General features: G+C 42.5%; 1 protein-coding gene and 1 long non-coding RNA gene across 2 annotated transcripts in view; one reads left to right on the forward strand and one right to left on the reverse strand.

Annotated features, from left to right (window-relative positions):
- SLC12A3 (solute carrier family 12 member 3) overlaps window positions 1-18,853 on the forward strand; it is a 126,385-nt gene that overhangs the window by 34,233 nt on the left and 73,299 nt on the right. The window contains exons 5-9 of the mRNA XM_068261095.1: window positions 3,355-3,494; window positions 3,578-3,688; window positions 6,293-6,404; window positions 7,925-8,055; window positions 12,016-12,100. Coding sequence (XP_068117196.1) covers window positions 3,355-3,494; window positions 3,578-3,688; window positions 6,293-6,404; window positions 7,925-8,055; window positions 12,016-12,100 — 579 coding nt within the window. The remainder of the gene's footprint in view (window positions 1-3,354; window positions 3,495-3,577; window positions 3,689-6,292; window positions 6,405-7,924; window positions 8,056-12,015; window positions 12,101-18,853) is intronic.
- On the reverse strand, window positions 7,887-18,787 carry LOC137538782 (uncharacterized). Its single transcript, XR_011024884.1, has 2 exons — window positions 18,694-18,787; window positions 7,887-8,049 (listed from the first exon to the last, which is right to left on the reverse strand). It is a non-coding gene; the product is annotated as an uncharacterized lncRNA (long non-coding RNA).

The raw sequence follows: 18,853 nt of genomic DNA on the forward strand, positions 1-18,853 counted from the left end.
ACACAATGCTATATAGTGTGGCTGAGCGAGGTACACAGAGTGGCAGTAAACACAATGCTATATAGTGTGGCTGAGCGAGCGGTGTACGACTGTTCCCAGCAGCGACACACAATGACTGGGAGGACCCTGGCTAGCGTGGCTGGAGCGCAAACTACCCTGCCTGCCTACCCAAAGCTAAACCCACAGACAAATGGCGGAGATATGACGTGGTTCGGGTATTTATTTACCCGAACCACGTGACAGTTCGGCCAATCAGAGCGCGTTCGGGTCCGAACCACGTGACCCGTTCGGCCAATCACAGCGCCGAACGGTTTGGCCGAACACCATCAGGTTTGGCCGAACACCATCAGGTGTTCGGCCGAACTCGAACATCACCCGAACAGGGTGATGTTCTGCAGAACCCGAACAGTGGCGAACACTGTTCGCCCAACACTAACTGTGGTCTAATTATACCAGTGTCAGATATGGTATAAAAAAAAGTTTTAGATAAGTAAGCTGACACTGTACCACAGTCAAATCAGGGGAGAGGTGCGCAGAATATCCTATATCGATAATAAGAATCTCTCTCAACTTCCAACGTCTGCACCAATTTGATTACAAAGTGCTAGTGATAGGTGTGCTTGAGTACTATAAAAAAAATGATTTTTTTTTTAAATATAAAGAAATAAAAAATCTAATATATATATATATATATATATATATATATATATATATATATATATATATATCGTGCACACACCACAGAATATGTGAAAACCTTGTGAAAATAACTTAATATGATAATAATATCATGACATTAAATACTAAAAATTTAAACAAAAATGTGGACAAGCACCATCTAAATTCAATGAAATAAAAGTATTATGCAGAAAGGAATGTGCTAATTGGGCAATTAGAGTCACAGGAGAAACAACAAAAGAAAAAGCACCCAAAATATGCAGCACCAGACCAGTCAATTATATCACAAAATATCACAAATTTTATTAATAAAATAGTAATCATATAAAAACAACATTAAAATCACCAATGGTGACTGCAGCGGTAACATATATTGCATAAATTATATAAAAAGTTAATAATGGGTCCAAGGGGTATATGTCCCTCACACAAAACCTCAATATTGTATAATAGTACTCATAAATAACATCTCCATAGTCATACATAAATTACAAAGCCCATGGGCAACCTTAAATTATTACAAGTGTAAGTGACCAAAATGATCCTATAAGTAAATTGCACAATACCCAAAGAGGCCTCTTCCTGAAGCGGGTTGAATCCGCGAGATGCATTAAGGCGAGGAGCGGCGGTTGCATTCACAGTCCTCCTACCTCCTCCATGTAAGTCCTCAGCCTCCCCTTTACTTTGCACAATTTTTTCTTTTTTGCACTAGCATCTGGGTGTTTAATTCATAATCTACTCATTGTTATTTTTATTGACTCATTGGTCTCTCTATCACCTTGTTGTGACATTTGGGTATTGTGCAATTTACTTATAGGATCATTTTGGTCACTTACACTTGTAATAATTTAAGGTTGCCCATGGGCTTTGTGATTTATTTATGAGTACTATTATACAATATTGAGGTTTTGTGTGAGGGATATATACCCCTTGGACCCATTATTAACTCTTTATATAATTTATGCAATATATGTTACCGCTGCAGTCACCATTGGTGATTTTAATGTTGTTTTTAAATGGTTACTATTTCCCAATAAAATTTGTGATATTTTGTGATATAATTGACTGGTCTGGTGCTGCATATTTTGGGTGCTTTTTCTTTTGTTGTTTCTCCATTAAATACTAAAAAAAACCATAATGCTAAACACTGTTGCTAATACTCCCAAGAATGGTAATAAAAATGTGAGGTAAATAAACACTAGATATAGTGCTAAGACACTGTAGCTAATACTCCCAAGAGTGGGAATAGGAATGTGAGGTAGATAAGGATGTGAAGTAGGATCAAGTAAGTGACAAATTCAAGTTGTGAAGTTAGATGAAAGCAGAGAATAGGAGGAGATAACGCAAGGCTCACCTAAATAATTCAATGTGGAGACCCAGGAACGGCTGTGTCGGCGATATCTGCGCCGTCCGACTACCGGTAGTTCCACCAAAGCTGCAAAGGGACCAGAGAATGTAGGGGTGTTCTTTTTCTTTGGTGGTTCTCGCAATGTCGGTATGAACGGCCCCATAGACTTTCATTGGGCTGTAGTGGGGTGCGGTAAAAATACTGCACCATACCTCCCCAGTGTAAAAGCGCCCTGAATTGCATCGTGCTATGTGTGTCTTTGTTACAAACATTATGGAGAGCACTGTAGCAGTTTGTAAAAAATATATTTAGGAAGGCTCCTTTCAAAGGAAAGGGCAAAAACACTCAGTCCTTTATAGGTTGACCCACTCCACCCACTTTTAACACTTACAGTATATGTTTAAAGGGACAAAAAAGATTTTTTTCTAGTGAGGAACCACAACACACTTTTGCAGTATAAAACTTGATACAACTTTATTGGTATAGTGCTTCCATAAAACTCTTATCCATATGTTTAATCTTCCTGAATAACAATAGGGTATATCAAAACACCTTAATGAGATTGATACAATAAGATTGATACAATAAATAAACTGACTTGACGTAATGAGCAGTTATAGTTTCTCACAACGACACATGATAATTTCAGGCAACTTATGCCCTTCATCAGGCCTCTGTATACATAGCAGTATACATGGCAGAAACCTGTTAGATTTCTACTACCTACTGTAAGCAACAGAAACGTAAGAGAAAAGTAATTTATGCCCCATTTACCCTGGTAGAAATCTATTTCTTATTTGTATGTGTTTACATGTATTTCACATTTTACAATTTGTTGCAACAGTGGACCTTTAAGCCTTGCACACACACTAGATTAAACAGGGTCAGGGTGGGGAATGACAACTTCCTCTGCTGAGAATCTAGCATGTGTACATTGGCCCCTGTCCTGATCACCCTTGGTGAATTGGCAAACGTTCTACCCGGCAGATCGACACAGCCAAGCTTTGACCATGGGCATTGTTCTCACCATTCACCCTGCCCACTTTTTGCCACTCCTTGTGCACCGCTCCATCAGCCTTTTTCCTCCCCACATAGCAACAGAATGCGTTGCTAGCCTAGAGTCTAGCAATGGGTCTGTGCAGCCTCGGCTCCTTACTGTCCCCTGAGGGATGGAGTCACAATCCCTCTCAGCGCCTCTGTATGAGGATTTACATGTAAGTTCATATGTTTTGCATGCAAAGGTCAGAGCCATTTTAATGAACTCAGGCAGCTGATAAGAAGTCAGGGAATGTCCATATTAAGCCTAAAATGTATTTTATACCATATAGGCGGCACCTATTTCCTCATCTCTAGAAGTCTGGGCCCTGAGCTCGGAGGATCCATTGGACTGATATTTGCATTTGCCAATGCTGTGGCGGTGGCCATGCACACGGTTGGTTTTGCGGAGACGGTGCGGGATCTTCTGCAGGTGAGAAAGCCAGGAAGAAATGTTCATTCTTAGGCTATAACTCTATTGTACGATAATTAATGTTTAAAATGTTCCTCTCACAGGATTATGACTCAGCCATTGTGGACCCGGTCAATGACATTCGTATTATTGGCATCATTACTGTCTTTGTACTACTAGGAATCTCGCTAGCAGGCATGGAGTGGGAGGCAAAGGTAACCTGAATTACTTCTGAGTTACTTTAAAGTGTACAGCTCTATAGGATGACCATGTTTGTTGTAGTTTGCTTGTCTAAGGGCCGGTTCAGACGGTGCTGAACTGGCGTTATAGGACAGCCGTTGTGCTCCTCGCCTAAACGTTATCCATTCAGATGAATGGACAGCTGGTTCTGGCTTTTACTGTTGTCCACACAAACACCGCACTTAGTTTTGTAGTTTCCTGTCATCTCGTTTCATACGTTAAGCTACATGTAGCGCCCAAGATCTGCTAAGCACGGTACTCCCATGTCCTCCTTCGAGAGTCAAAATGCAACGTATTTGCCGAATGACGGGAAGCGACGCTAAAGCTTGCCAAATGCTTTTCTGCTCGCTGGCAGAAAAGTATTTGAGTAAGACACCACACTGCTGGTTCAGACGCTGAACCAGCCCTGAACCAGCCCTTATGCACAAAAACAATATAGAGGCCATTTGATGGTTTCAAAGGTATCAAAACATTCAAGCCAAAATTTTTGACCTGGTCTTGAAGATGCAAGTTCCAGTTTTGTAATCCTCTAACACATTGCATCGCAGCCTAAGGGGGAGAAGGGGGGAAGGGACGTGGGAGAGTTCAAGAGTTTGACAGAAGAGGGGAAGAAAGTGTTCCTGGGCCTTGAGGTCCTGGTGGAGATAGCCCGAAATATCTGGCCTAATGGGAGCCGACTGATGAAACAAAATCCTGGTATTGCTATCTGTTTATTATATCATGTATGATAATTAAGTGCCAAAATGAAAAAAAAAATATAATACATATTGTTTAACCACTATGACCTGGAAGCTTCTGCCGAAGGCCTTTGTAACAAAAACCATGGTGCCCATTACTGAGGTCCAAGTATCAGCAGAGCGGCAACTTAGACATGAAGGCCCCAATACAATTTGCTTTTTCTCCTAAGTTTCTGCAAGGAGATAATTTTTCATCTTCTGTTTAACCACATAATCCTATCTGGATGACTCTTGTCGTCCGTGTAGGAGCTGCTGAAATCTAACTGGACGCATATTCGTTCCTGGCGGCATTTACGTGCCGGCAATTGGTGGGGGAACAAGTGTTCCCCGAGCCAATCGTAGTGATGATGGCCAATCAAGGGCCAACCCTATTCATAAAAAAATATGTTAGGGCTTGTTCACACTAAGGGCGCTTTCGGGTTTTTTTAAGCGCCAGAGATTTTTAAAATCGCCCTAAAAAGCGCTTGTGCAATGATTCCCTATGAGAGTGTTCACATATGAGCGGTTCAATTCCAATCCGCTCACCAAAGCGCTGCCTTACCATTTTCGGGCCAATTTGCCTCAATGGAAGGTATAGCGAAAAAAAGCTTGAAAAAGCGATTTGTATAGAGATTTCCCCAGCGAATTCATGAATAAATGCATTATATTTATTAATTTCCGGCTGAAAGAGTCAGTCAGGAAGTGAAAAAAATAACGATTCGCTCTGAAAAAGTGCTTAGAAAAGCATTTTACAAAAAATCACAACTTGCAGGTAGCTAGAAAAATTGCGCACAAAATCGCAAAAAGCTGGCAACAGCAATTGCGATTTATGATGTCAACAAGGCCTAAAGTAAAGTGAAAAGAAACTGAACACTTCTTTGTAACCCAGAATACTGTTAGAAAAGTAAAATTACAGTCACCACACATTTTTAGTAAATAATTAATTAAATGAATCCCTTCTAAAGCCCCCAAAGGTTAACCCGCTCTCCTCTCCCCTGCTAGTTAACAAACAAACATTTGTAAAAAAAAAAAAACTTAAAAAAACAAAAACAAGCCTTAGGGACTCAGCTTTTTTTTTTTTTTTTTTTTATATATATGCATGCCATGAGGGTATATTATTGTTGTATTAGTAGATAAAGGCTTGTAATTATTGACCGGACACAGAAAAAAACACTGAAAAAATACACCCTTACTTCCAAATCATATATTGTCGCTGTACATTGTACTAGGAACATAATTTATATGTTGTGGTAGCAGGGACTAATGGGAAAATAAAATGTGTGGGGTTTATGTATAGTAGCATTGTTAATTTTAAAACTATAGGGGATGGAATTGGAGAAATAGTGTAGTTTTTCCTTTTTCTTTCTTTTTTTTTTACTGTTTTTCCCTATAAAATGTATAGAAAATAAAAATAAAGTAATTAGTGAAAACAAGTATCGCCCACAAAAAGCCTAATTGGTGGTGAAAAAAAACAAGATATACTGTAGATCACTAAGTTTCTGGGTGCTGACAGGGGAAAATTTCTTCCGTCCTCGTAGGCTAAGGTGATTAAAATAACTTTTCAGCACTCTGTAATTTAAAAAAGTACCAAAAAGTGGGTTGAAAAGAAAAATTATCCTGAGTATTGTCTTGCTTACTGGTCACTTAAAACGCATTTTATTGATTATAAGATGTGAAAATAGCACCTAGGAGAAAAAGTGAGTTGGATCGGGCCCGTAGTTTCAGTGGTTCGACAGGTCCTTTGTTTTCCCATCAATGTCAGAAATGTCTGTTTTTTACCTTTTGTTATGGTCAGAACATGGTATGATATTGCTTCAGACTTATGTCATCAGCAGTATGATTCACCATATCTCTATTCCCTAGGCCCAGATCCTCTTCTTCATTGTCATTATGATCTCATTCGCAAACTATCTAGTTGGGACGGTGATTCCTGCCTCAGATGAGAAGAAGGCAAAGGGCTTTTACAGCTATCGAGGTGAGTGATGGGAAAGTCACCTGATCAGATCACGCCATTAGGACAGTATTTTCATATTGTTAAAATATATGTCCTCTTGCGAATAAGGCAGAGCTCACCCAGAAATCACAAATTAACCACACCTTCAAATTGATCACATGCTTCCCTATCACTTCTACTATGGGTCGTCTATTAACCTCTATTGCCTTTTCCTATCACTAGTGTTAATTGTAATCTGATCATTACAATTCTGCAAAAATGTATGTGAATTTTCGAAAGTAGGGCCATACGTAATTATGATTTGCACATTCAATTAATTTCATGTAATCATTCGTAATGTTGCAAAATTTTAGGTACGTTAATCGGAATAGTAGGAATAAGTCAAAAAAGAATTTTAGAAAACCTTCTAGTTTTTAAGAAAATTAATTTTAAAAATACAAAGGAAAACGTGTTTTGTTTTTTTTAAACTCCAACCACTAAACTAAACTAAAACTATTTTTCCTTTGCATTTTTAAAATCAAGGTTCTCAAAAACTACAAGGTATTTCCTTCCTACTATTCCTTGTAACAAACCTAGCAATTTTGGTGTCAATAGCATGCATATGGGCTTTGCTATTAACAGCTAAATTGGGCACAAAATGATGTGAAAATTAAGCGAAAATTGTGAAATTACGATTCCTGATTACGTTTACATATGAAATTAATTACAATTTTACACAAAATTTTGCATTCTTGATTTTGCATCTCAATTGCGAATTACGATGCAAAATTACAGTTATGTGAAATTTGTGCTTATCACTACTTACCACATAAATAGCCTGAATCTGTTGCATATTTTGAGAAAAAGCGCTCTTCTTGGGGCTTCAACCATCCAGCTTTATCAGTTAGGCTGGGTTCACATCAGCAATGCCCGTCATGGCCGTGTCTGATGTGAATCTAGCATGTGCGCTGCAACCCCCAACAATCCATAGGTGCGCCGGCAGGCAATCTGCCTGGCAGATAGTCTCGGGATGCGCATAGGCCAAGGGAATAGTTCTTCTATGCAACCTGACTGCTCCTTGCCACTCTGTCGTACGCTGCCCTCCATCCCTCTTCCATAGTAGGTGGACGAGTCGCTAGCCTTCAGGCCATCAATTGTTGCCCATAGGATCAAAGCCTGATCCCTGCTGTGCGACAGTCTTTGTACATATGTACGAAGCTTTAGGTGTCACATCTGGCAGATTGAATCAGGATGATATCAAAACTTCTTGCTTTTATTGATGGCTAACACAGTACAATACTCTACTGCTACATCTGGCAGATGGCACATACAATGTTTTGCCCGTTTCTTGGGGATTGTTTTGAAAAATATGGTATGCTCTTAATTACCGTAGAAAACTGGGCATCACTAATACTGTAGTCAATAGTGCAATACTGTTGATGCGCCATCTGATTTTTTTTTTACCCTCAAAACCCCCTGTTGTGGGTGTGAACGTATCCTAATACTGACACCTAGACAACTACATTCTACATTTTTATTTATTGTGAACTTTTTTTCTATAGCTGACATATTTGCTCAGAACTTTGTGCCCGATTGGAGAGGACCGGATGGCAGCTTTTTTGGAATGTTCTCCATCTTCTTCCCGTCTGCTACCGGAATCCTTGCTGGAGCCAACATCTCTGGTGACCTGAAGGTGACAGTAGTTCCATCATGCAAGACCATTGAGTGACATGTTAACTATCATGGGTGATAAACAATAGTGTTGGTATTTGAATTCGGTAGGGCATGAGGAGAGATTGGCCATTCTACTACTCTAAAGGCAGCCATACATCTAGTGATGATGGACAGATTCGACTAAGAGACAAATCTCTCTCTGACTGAATAGAGATCTGTCAGCTGCCCATACACCACAGGCCGATTCCCAATCAATTTCATGCTAAAATTGATCAGAAATTGGCCTTGTGACGCCGCATCTAACCGCCTCACCGCCCCGATGCTATCCCCCTAATATTAAATGTCTCCCCAGTTCCTAGAGCACGTAATACATAACCATACACAAGCACCACGTGGTTGCCTAGTAACGTGGCTGCGTGTATGACGTCTGACATCACACACTCTCCCTTACTGGGCAACCACGTGGCGGGCGCTTGTGTATGGAGTGCGGAGTGCACCCGGAGCCAGCGGAGGCCGTGGACAGGTAATGTATCACCTGTTCTTGGCACCTAGGGGGGACATTTAACATTAGGGGGGGACAGTGTCGGGGGCTTCGTTGTGTTCGTTGATCATCCCGAAATTGCACACTGTTACTGCCGTGCACTGGATCGAGCAAGTTGGCCCTACATCTTGTAGCATGTGCAATTAACTTATGCACCGATTTTCATCTGATTCGATTATAATAATTGAATCGGATGGGCCACCAAGTCGCCTGGTGTATGGCTATCTTAACTACTTTAGCATTTAGGACGTAGCTCCTACTTCCAAATATGCATGCTGGACGTAGGAGCTACGTCCATGAAAAACGGAGCCACTGGGGTTCGCAACCAACGGGGTGCAGGGGCCGCCCGTTAGCCTGGAGATCAATGAATGGGAACGCAGTTCCCATTCCTTTATCTAAGTCCCGTTAGAACGATTGCTGGCTTCTATGGAGAAGCCAGATTGTTCTGTTACACATCCCCTCTTCACCTCCTGTAAGTACGCTTACAGGAAGACAAAAAAAGTGACTGTAGCCATCTTGTGGCCAAATAGTAAAACTACATCTACATAAATTTTTTTTTAAATGAATAGACATTTTTATATTTAAAATTAACTGTTTACCTCCCACACACCCAAAAATACTCAAAGAAAGTTATTTATTTAAAAAAAATTACAATAAAAAAAAAAAAGTAAATAGTTACCTAAGGGTCTGAACTTTTTTCATATGCATGTCAACAGGTTATATTGCTAATATTTTTTTAAATTATAACCCTGTAAATAGTGATGGACACAAAACTGAAAAAAATGCACTTTTATTCCCAAATAAAATATTGGCGCCATACATTGTGATAGGGACATAATTTAAATGGTGTAATAACCGGGACAAATAAGCAAATAAAATATGTGGGTTTTAATTATGGTAGCATGTATTATTTTAAAGCTATAATGGCCGAAAACTGACAAATAATGAATTTTTTCCATTTTTTTAATATCCCCGTTAAAATGCATTTAGAATAAAATAGTTCTTAGCAAAATGTACCACCCAAAGAAAGCCTAATTAGTGGTGGAAAAAACAACATATAGATTATTTCATTGTGATAAGTAGTGATAAAGTTATTGGCCAATAATTGGGAGGTGAAAATTGCTTGGATGCATAAGGTGAAAAAACACTACGGCTGAAGTGGTTAAGTAAGTTCTCACTGTGTTTTTCCATTTACTATGGATCCGAACTCAAAAAATCATAAGAATAAGTCTACATGGGAATGAAAGTAAGTGCTTAAAGAGACACTGAAGCAGAAAAAAAAATATGATATAATGAATTGGTTGTGTACTATGAAGAATTTCTAGAAGATTAGCAGCAAAGAAAATATTCTCATACTTTTATTTTCAGGTATATAGTGATTTTTCTAACATTGCATTATTGTATAATATGTGCAGATTACACAACACTCAGCATTCAAAATGATTCTTTCAGAGCAGTTTGTGAAGTAATGACCTCTCCTCTGGCAGAGAAAAAGTAAACAGTTCACTTACAGTTGAGATAATAAAAGTCAGATAACAGCCCTCTCCACGACTAACTTAGTCGGAGAGCTTAATGGCTTGTTTGCATAGAGATAACAACTGGAGTTTCTCAACTCTTCCTGTACTGGAAACAATTAGACTGATGTATCTGATCTTCATGTTTTATTTCTTAGCTGTACTACACATACAAATCATAATATCATAATTTTTTTTTCGCTTCAGTGTCTCTTTAAAGAGAATCTGTATTGTTAAAATCGCACAAAAGTAAACATACCAGTGCGTTAGGGAACATCTCCTATTACCCTCTGACACAATTTCGCCGCTCCTCGCCGCACTAAAAGTGGTTAAAAACAGTTTTAAAAAGTTTGTTTATAAACAAACAAAATGGCTACCAAAACAGGAAGTAGGTTGATGTACAGTATGTCCACACATAGAAAATACATCCATACACAAGCAGGCTGTATACAGCCTTCCTTTTGAATCTCAAGAGATCATTTGTATGTTTATTTCCCCCTGTTCTCATGCACTGAAGTTTCAGGGTGCTCTTTTCTTCCTGCAAACAGCTTTGCCCTTGTCTGTAATTCTTCAGTATGTGAAAGCCCAGCCAGCTCAGAGGACGATTTATCCAGCTTATAAGAGAGAAGAGAGAAGCTGCCCTAAATAAATAATACACAGGCAGTGTGCATAGAGGGGCCTGGAAGGGGGAGTTCATAGCAGAACCACAACACTGAAGAACTTGGCAGCCTTCCAGACACAGGCCGACAAGTCTGACAGGGGAAAGATACATTGATTTATTACAGAGACTGTGATAGTAGAAAGTGCTGCAGTAAGCCAGAACACATTAGAATAGCTTTTGGAACTTGTAGGATGATAAAAAACAGAATGCAATTTTTGTTACGGAGTCTCTTTAAGAACAAAAACTTTAGCAGAAATTAAAGGACACTTGAAGAGAGGGGGATATGGAGGCTTCCATATTTATTTTCCTTTAAAGGGAACCTGAAGCGAGAGGTATATGTAGGCTGCCAAATTTTTTTCCTTTTCAGAAATACCAGTTACTTGGCTGTCGTGCTGTTCTCTTTGGCTGCAATAGTGTCTGGATGACACACCTTAAACAAGTATGCATCTAATCTTGTCAGATTTTTGTCAATAACATCTGCTCTGCATGCATGTTCAGGGTCTATGAGTAATAAGTATTAGAGGCAGAGGATCAGCAGGACTGCTAGGTCTGGTATTGTTTAAAAGTAAATACGGTAAATATGACATCCTCCATGACTACCTCTCACTTCAAGCCACCTTTAAACAATACCAGTTGCCTGGAAGTCCTGCTGCTTTTTGTGGCTTCAGTAGTGCCTGAATCACATACCTGAAACAAGCATGCGACTAAATCTGGCCATACATCTATTGACTTGGTGGCCAAATCTACTAGCCCATTAGATAATTATCGAATCAGATGAAAATTGTTGTTTCCAAGAGCATGCTTGATAGATGATTCGACTAATTTCAGGATGAAATTGGTTGAATGTATCGATCAGATATGCCAGGAAATCTCGGGCCAACGTGGTCGATTGGGTGCGCGGCGTTAACGGCGTGTGATGATCTCAAACAACAAACCATACTTTACCTGTCAAGCTAGCCCCTAGTGTAAGCCGTACTTCTGCATTCAGGTTTCACGTGACTACCGGCACGTGGCACGCGTGTGGGATGTCACACATGTTATAACGCCAGAACCGCTGTGGGGCACCAATGTGGAAGTACGCATTTCATGTTTTTAAATAGTTTTTGATCAGTAAGGTTTTTGAGTTTTATTTCTTTCTATACCAACCTGTATAGCTGGATATCCACATTTCATATATAACCTCTGAAAAACCACCCTAAGACACCCTAAGATGAAAATCAATTACCGTATTGATCTTTTTATGCATTTCCTTTCCATGTGTAGGACCCAACTGTGGCCATCCCCAGAGGCACCCTGATGGCCATCTTCTGGACCACTGTCTCCTACTTGGTAATTTCAGCAACCATTGGTAGGACATTTTCTAAAATAATAATAATTTGAACATTTGTATAGCGCTTTTCTTCTGTCCGACACAAAGCGCTGCCACAAAGGGTACGCTCAGTGGGCCACCCTGCAGTGTCAGGGAGTCTTGCCTATGTACTCTTTTCTCTGTGAATCATTACTGCACTGTGAATTACAGATAACTCATAATGTTTTGGAAACACTACAAAAGGTGTAGGTAAGCATGAATACTGTTTGGGTATACAGCTAGGACTGTATCACGTGATGCTTCAACAAACAGGGTTCTTGCACACATCATTGGCTAATTGCGTCACCTAGATGAAAACTTTGTAAACCTTCTTCAGTTGCCAATATTGAGGCCGGTTTCACATGGGATTGGTGGCAGCGGTGCGGCCCAGGGGCTGCAACCCTGAAAACACGCCTTTATACTTACGGTAATCCCTGTCTGGCAGCTAGCCAAGCAGGAAGTGACGCTCATTTCCTGTGGATCACATGCATGGAAGCGCATTGCTAAAATACGCTTACGCACATCTGCAAAGTGTAAAACTTGCGGCCGGCATTTTAACACACAAGCGTTGTGTATGTTACTGAGCGGGGGGGCACAGTGATTCCCGTGGGGTTGGGGAGGCAGTGCGCAAGCATGCCCTAGTGTAGCGCCGCCCCAGGATGTGCATATCTAATGATCTTTGTGTGATTTTACTCGACTGGAAGCAAAAACATGTGAACGATCATCAGCTTATTATTGACTTGCTTGGTTGAAAACTGAAAATGTCATCTCTGCTCTTAAAGGGAAGGTTTAGGGACTATCCCAAAAAATAAAAATCTCCATCCACTTACCTGGGGCTTCCTCCAGCCCGTGGCAGGCAGGAGGTGTCCTCGGCGCCGCTCCGCAGGCTCCCGGTGGTCTCCGGTGGTGCGCCCGACCTGGCCAGGCCAGCGGCCAGGTCGGGCTTCTTGCGCCTCACGGAGAGCTACTGAGCCTGTGCAGTACAGCCCGGAAGACGTCCGATGACGACAGCGCGCCGCTGTGAGGCGCATTTTGGAGTGCACAAGAAGCCCGACCTAGCCACCAGGGCGCTCCACCGGAGACCACCGGGAGCCTGCGGAGCGGCGCCGAGGGCACCTACTGCCTGCCACGGGCTGGAGGAAGCCCCAGGTAAGTGGATGGGGGTTTTTATTTTTTTGGGATAGTCCCTGAACCTTCCCTTTAAGGTTTAACCACTTGAGGACCGCCCCCAGCCGATGGGCGGCGGCAAAGTCCGGGCCCAAACGACCGCAATACGCCCATCGGCGGGGGCGGCTGCGGGAGTGGCTATGCGGCGATCGCGTCATTCGTGACGCGATCAGCCGCCGGGGACTGGCTCCGCCCACCGCTCGTAGTAACCCGCCGGCCGTTCGGAAGCGCCGGCGGGTTACTAGCACCCGGATCGCCGCTGCACATATGTATAATAGGCTTTGTAATGTATACAAAGCCTATTATACTGGCTGCCTCCTGCCCTGGTGGTCCCAGTGTCCGATGGACCACCAGGGCAGGCTGCAGCCACCCTAGTCTGCACCCAAGCACACTGATTTCCCCCCCCCCTGCCCCCTGATCGCCCACAGCACCCCTCAGACCCCCCCCTGCCCACCCCCCAGACCACTGTTTGCACCCAGTCACCCCCCTAATCACCCATCAATCACTCCCTGTCACTATCTGTCAACGCTATTTTTTTTTTATCCCCCCCCCTGCCCACTGCCCCCTCCTGATCACCCCCCACCCCTCAGATTCTCCCCAGACCCCCCCCCCCAGACCCCCCCCCCCCCCGTGTACTATATGCATCTATCCCCCCTGATCACCTGTCAATCACCTGTCAATCACCTGTCAATCACCCGTCAATCACCCCCTGTCACTGCCACCCATCAATCAGCCCCTAACCTGCCCCTTGCGGGCAATCTGATCACCCCCCCACACCAATAGATCGCCCGCAGATCCGACATCAGATCACCTCCCAAATCCATTGTTTACATCTATTCTCTCCTCTAAACACCCACTAATTACCCATCAATCACCCATCAATCACCCCCTATCACCACCTGTCACTGTTACCCATCAGATTAGACCCTAATCTACCCCTTGCGGGCACCCAATCACCCGCCCACACGCTCAGATTGCCCTCAGACCCCCCCCTTATCAATTCGCCAGTGCAATATTTACATCTGTTATTCCCTGTAATAACCCACTGATCACCTGTCAATCACCTATCAATCACCCCCTGTCACTGCCACCCATCAATCACCCCCTGTCACTGCCACCCATCAATCAGCCCCTAACCTGCCCCTTGCGGGCAATCTGATCACCCACCCACACCAATAGATCGCCCGCAGATCCGACATCAGATCACCTCCCAAGTGCAGTGTTTACCTCTCTTCTCTCCTCTAAACACCCACTAATTACCCATCAATCACCCCCTATCACCACCTGTCACTGTTACCCATCAGATTAGACCCTAATCTGCCCCTTGCGGGCACCCAATCACCCGCCCACACGCTCAGATTGCCCTCAGACCCCCCCTTATCAATTCGCCAGTGCAATATTTACATCTGTTATTCCCTGTAATAACCCACTGATCACCTGTCAATCACCTATCAATCACCCCCTGTCACTGCCACCCATCAATCACCCCCTGTCACTGCCACCCATCAATCACCCCCTGTCACTGCCACCCATCAATCAGCCCCTAACCTGCAACTTGCGGGCAATCTGATCACCCACCCACACCAATAGATTGCCTGCAGATCCGACATCAGATCACCTCCCAAGTGCAGTGTTTACATCTCTTCTCTCCTCTAAACACCCACTAATTACCCATCAATCACCCCCTATCACCACCTGTCACGGTTACCCATCAGATTAGACCCTAATCTGCCCCTTGCGGGCACCCAATCACCCGCCCACACCTCAGAACGTCCTCAGACCCCAGCCCTGATCACCTCGCTAGTGCATTGCTTGCATCTATTTCCCCCCTCTAATCACACCTTGAGACACCCATCAATCACCTCCTGTCACCCCCTAGCACACCTACCCATCAGATCAGGCCCTAATTTGCCCTGTGTGGGCTCCTGATCACTCGGCCAAACCCTCAGATCCCCCTCAGACCCCCTTCCGATCACCTCCCCAGTGCATTGATTGCATCTATTTTCCCCTCTAACCGCCCCCTGAGACACCCATCAATCACCTCCTGTCACCCCCCTAGCACTCCTATCCATCAGATCAGGCCCAAAACATCCTGTCATCTAAGAGGCCACCCTTCTTATGACCGGTTCCACAAAATTTGCCCCCTCATAGACCACCTGTCATCAAAATTTGCAGATGCTTATACCCCTGAACAGTCATTTTGAGAAATTTGGTTTCCAGACTACTCACAGTTTTGGGCCCGTAAAATGCCAGGGCAGTATAGGAACCCCACAAGTGACCCCATTTTAGAAAGAAGACACCCCAAGGTATTCTGTTAGGTGTATGATGAGTTCATAGAAGATTTTATTTTTTGTCAAAAGTTAGCGGAAATTGGATTTTTATTGTTTTTTTCACAAAGTGTCATTTTTCACTAACTTGTGACAAAAAATAAAATCTTCTATGAACTCACCATACCTCTAACGGAATACCTTGGGGTGTCTTCTTTCTAAAATGGGGTCACTTGTGGGGTTCCTATACTGCCCTGGCATTTTAGGGGCCCTAAACCGTGAGGAGTAGTCTAGAAAACAAATGCCTCAAAATGACCTGTGAATAGGACGTTGGGCCCCTTAGCGCACCTAGGCTGCAAAAAAGTGTCACACATGTGGTATCGCCATACTCAGGAGAAGTAGTATAATGTGTTTTGTGGTGTATTTTTACACATACCCATGCTGGGTGGGAGAAATCTCTCTGTAAATGGACAATTGTGTGTAAAAAAAATCAAAAATGTGTCATTTACAGAGATATTTCTCCCACCCAGCATGGTTATATGTAAAAATACACCACAAAACACATTATACTACTTCTTCTGAGTACGGCGATACCACATGTGTGACACTTTTTTGCAGCCTAACTGTGCTAAGGGGCCCAAAGTCCAATGAGTACCTTTAGGATTTCACAGGTCATTTTGAGACATTTGGGTTCAAGACTACTCCTCACGGTTTAGGGCCCCTAAAATGCCAGGGCAGTATAGGAACCCCACAAGTGACCCCATTTTAGAAAGAAGACACCCAAGGTATTCTGTTAGGTGTATGATGAGGTCATAGAAGATTTTATTTTTTGTCACAAGTTAGCGGAAATTGATATGTATTGTTTTTTTTTTTCACAAAGTGTCATTTTCCGCTAACTTGTGACAAAAAAAAAAATCTTCTATGAACTCACCATACTCCTAACAGAATACCTTGGGGTGTCTTCTTTCTAAAATGGGGTCACTTGTGGGGTTCCTATACTGCCCTGGCATTTTAGGGGCCCTAAACCGTGAGCAGTAGTCTAGAATCCAAATGCCTCAAAATGACCTGTGAATAGGACGTTAGGCCCCTTAGCGCACCTAGGTTGCAAAAAAGTGTCACACATGTGGTATCGCCGTACTCAGAAGAAGTAGTATATTGTGTTTTGGGGTGTATTTTTACACATACCCATGCTGGGTGGGAGAAATCTCTCTGTAAATGGACAATTGTGTGTAAAAGAAAATCAAACAATTGTCATTTACAGAGATATTTCTCCCACCCAGCATGGGTATGTGTAAAAATACACCCCAAAACACATTATACTACTTCTCCTGAGTACGGCAATACCACGTGTGGCACTTTTTTGCACCCTAAGTGCGCTAAGAGGCCAAAAGTCCAATGAGCATCTTTAGGCTTTACAGGGGTGCTTACAATTAGGCACCCCCCAAAATGCCAGGACAGTGAACACACCCCACAAATTACCCCATTTTGGAAAGTAGACACTTCAAGGTATTCAGAGAGGAGCATAGTGAGTCTGTGGCAGATTTCATTTTTTTTTGTCGCAAGTTAGAAGAAATGGAAACTTTTTTTTTTTCTTTTTTTTGTCAGAAAGTGTCATTTTCCGCTAACTTGTGACAAAAAATAAAATCTTCTATGAACTCACCATGCCTCTCACTGAATACTTTGGGATGTCTTCTTTCCAAAATGGGGTCATTTGGGGGGTATTTGTACTATCCTGGAATTTTAGCCCCTCATGAAACCTGACAGGTGCGCAGAAAAGTCAGAGATGCTTGAAAATGGGAAAATTCACTTTTGGCACCATAGTTTGTAAACGCTATAACTTTTACCCAATCCAATAAATATACACTGAATGTTTTTTTTTTTATCAAAGACATGTAGCAGAATAACTTTCGCGCTCAAATGTATAGGAAATTTTACTTTATTTGAAAAATGTCAGCACAGCAAGTTAAAAAAGTCATTTTTTTGCCAAAATTCATGTCTTTTTTGATGAATATAATAAAAACTAAAACTCGCAGCAGCAATCAAATAGCAGCAAAAGAAAGCTGTATTAGTGACAAGAAAAGGAGGTAAAATTCATTTAGGTGGTAGGTTGTATGACCGAGCAATAAACCGTGAAAGCTGCAGTGGTCTGAATGGAGAAAAAGGCTCTGGTCCTTAAAGAGAATCTGTATTGTTAAAATCGCACAAAAGTAAACATACCAGTGCGTTAGGGGACATCTCCTATTACCCTCTGTCACAATTTCGCCGTTCCCCGCCGCATTAAAAGTGGTTAAAAACAGTTTTAAAAAGTTTGTTTATAAACAAACAAAATGGCCACCAAAACAGGAAGTAGGTTGATGTACAGTATGTCCACACATAGAAAATACATCCATACACAAGCAGGCTGTATACACCCTTCCTTTTGAATCTCAAGAGATCATTTGTGTGTTTCTTTCCCCCTGCAGCTATCTTCCACTGAAGTGTCAGGCTGTTTCTTCCTGCAGAGTGCAGTACAGCTCTGCCTGTATGTAATTCCTCAGTATGTGAAAGCCCAGCCAGCTCAGAGGAGGATTTATCCAGCTTGTAAAAGATAAGAGAGAAGAGAGAAGCTTCCCTAATCTAAATAATACACAGGCAGTGTGCAGAGAGGGGCCTGGGGGGGGGAAGATGCATCACAGAACCACAACACTGAAGAACTTGGCAGCCTTCCAGACACAGGCTGACAAGTCTGACAAGAGAGAGATAAGTTGATTTATTACAGAGATGGTGATAGTAGAACGTGCTGCAGTAAGCCAGAACACATTAGAATAGCTTTTGGAACTTGTAGGATGATAAAAAACAGGATGCAATTTTTGTTACGGAGTCTCTTTAAGGGGCGAAAAGACTGTGGTCCTGAAGTGGTTAAGAAGAACTTCTAGGGGAAAAAAAATACTTTTATAAAATTACTGGAAGGGTTAATAACTTCACGTGGAAGTGACGGTGCCTTACAAAATTGTCAGCTTGTCTTGTGTTTATTATTTGCAGATCAAACAAAGCAGAGAAGCTTCCCCTGTATCCACTTTACGTTCCTGTGGAGCATCTTTACACTTTCCCAACTGAACACATCTCCCATTCTCCTTAAAGTGTACCAGAGCTGACTAAAAGAAAACGTTTTAGGCATACCTGGAGCTTCCTCCAGCCCCACCCTCTCGGATTGATGCCACGCCACTGTCCTCTGCTGTCTGCAGCTCCGGTACTGGGTCCCATCACTTCAGCCAGTCGGGGGCAGTCTACGCAGGAGAAGTGCGCCCTCTACGTATCTCTCCAGCGCCTGCTGGAGAGG

The sequence above is a fragment of the Hyperolius riggenbachi genome, chromosome 11 (genome assembly GCF_040937935.1).
Source record: "Hyperolius riggenbachi isolate aHypRig1 chromosome 11, aHypRig1.pri, whole genome shotgun sequence".
In the NCBI taxonomy this organism is placed as follows: Eukaryota; Metazoa; Chordata; class Amphibia; order Anura; family Hyperoliidae; genus Hyperolius; species Hyperolius riggenbachi.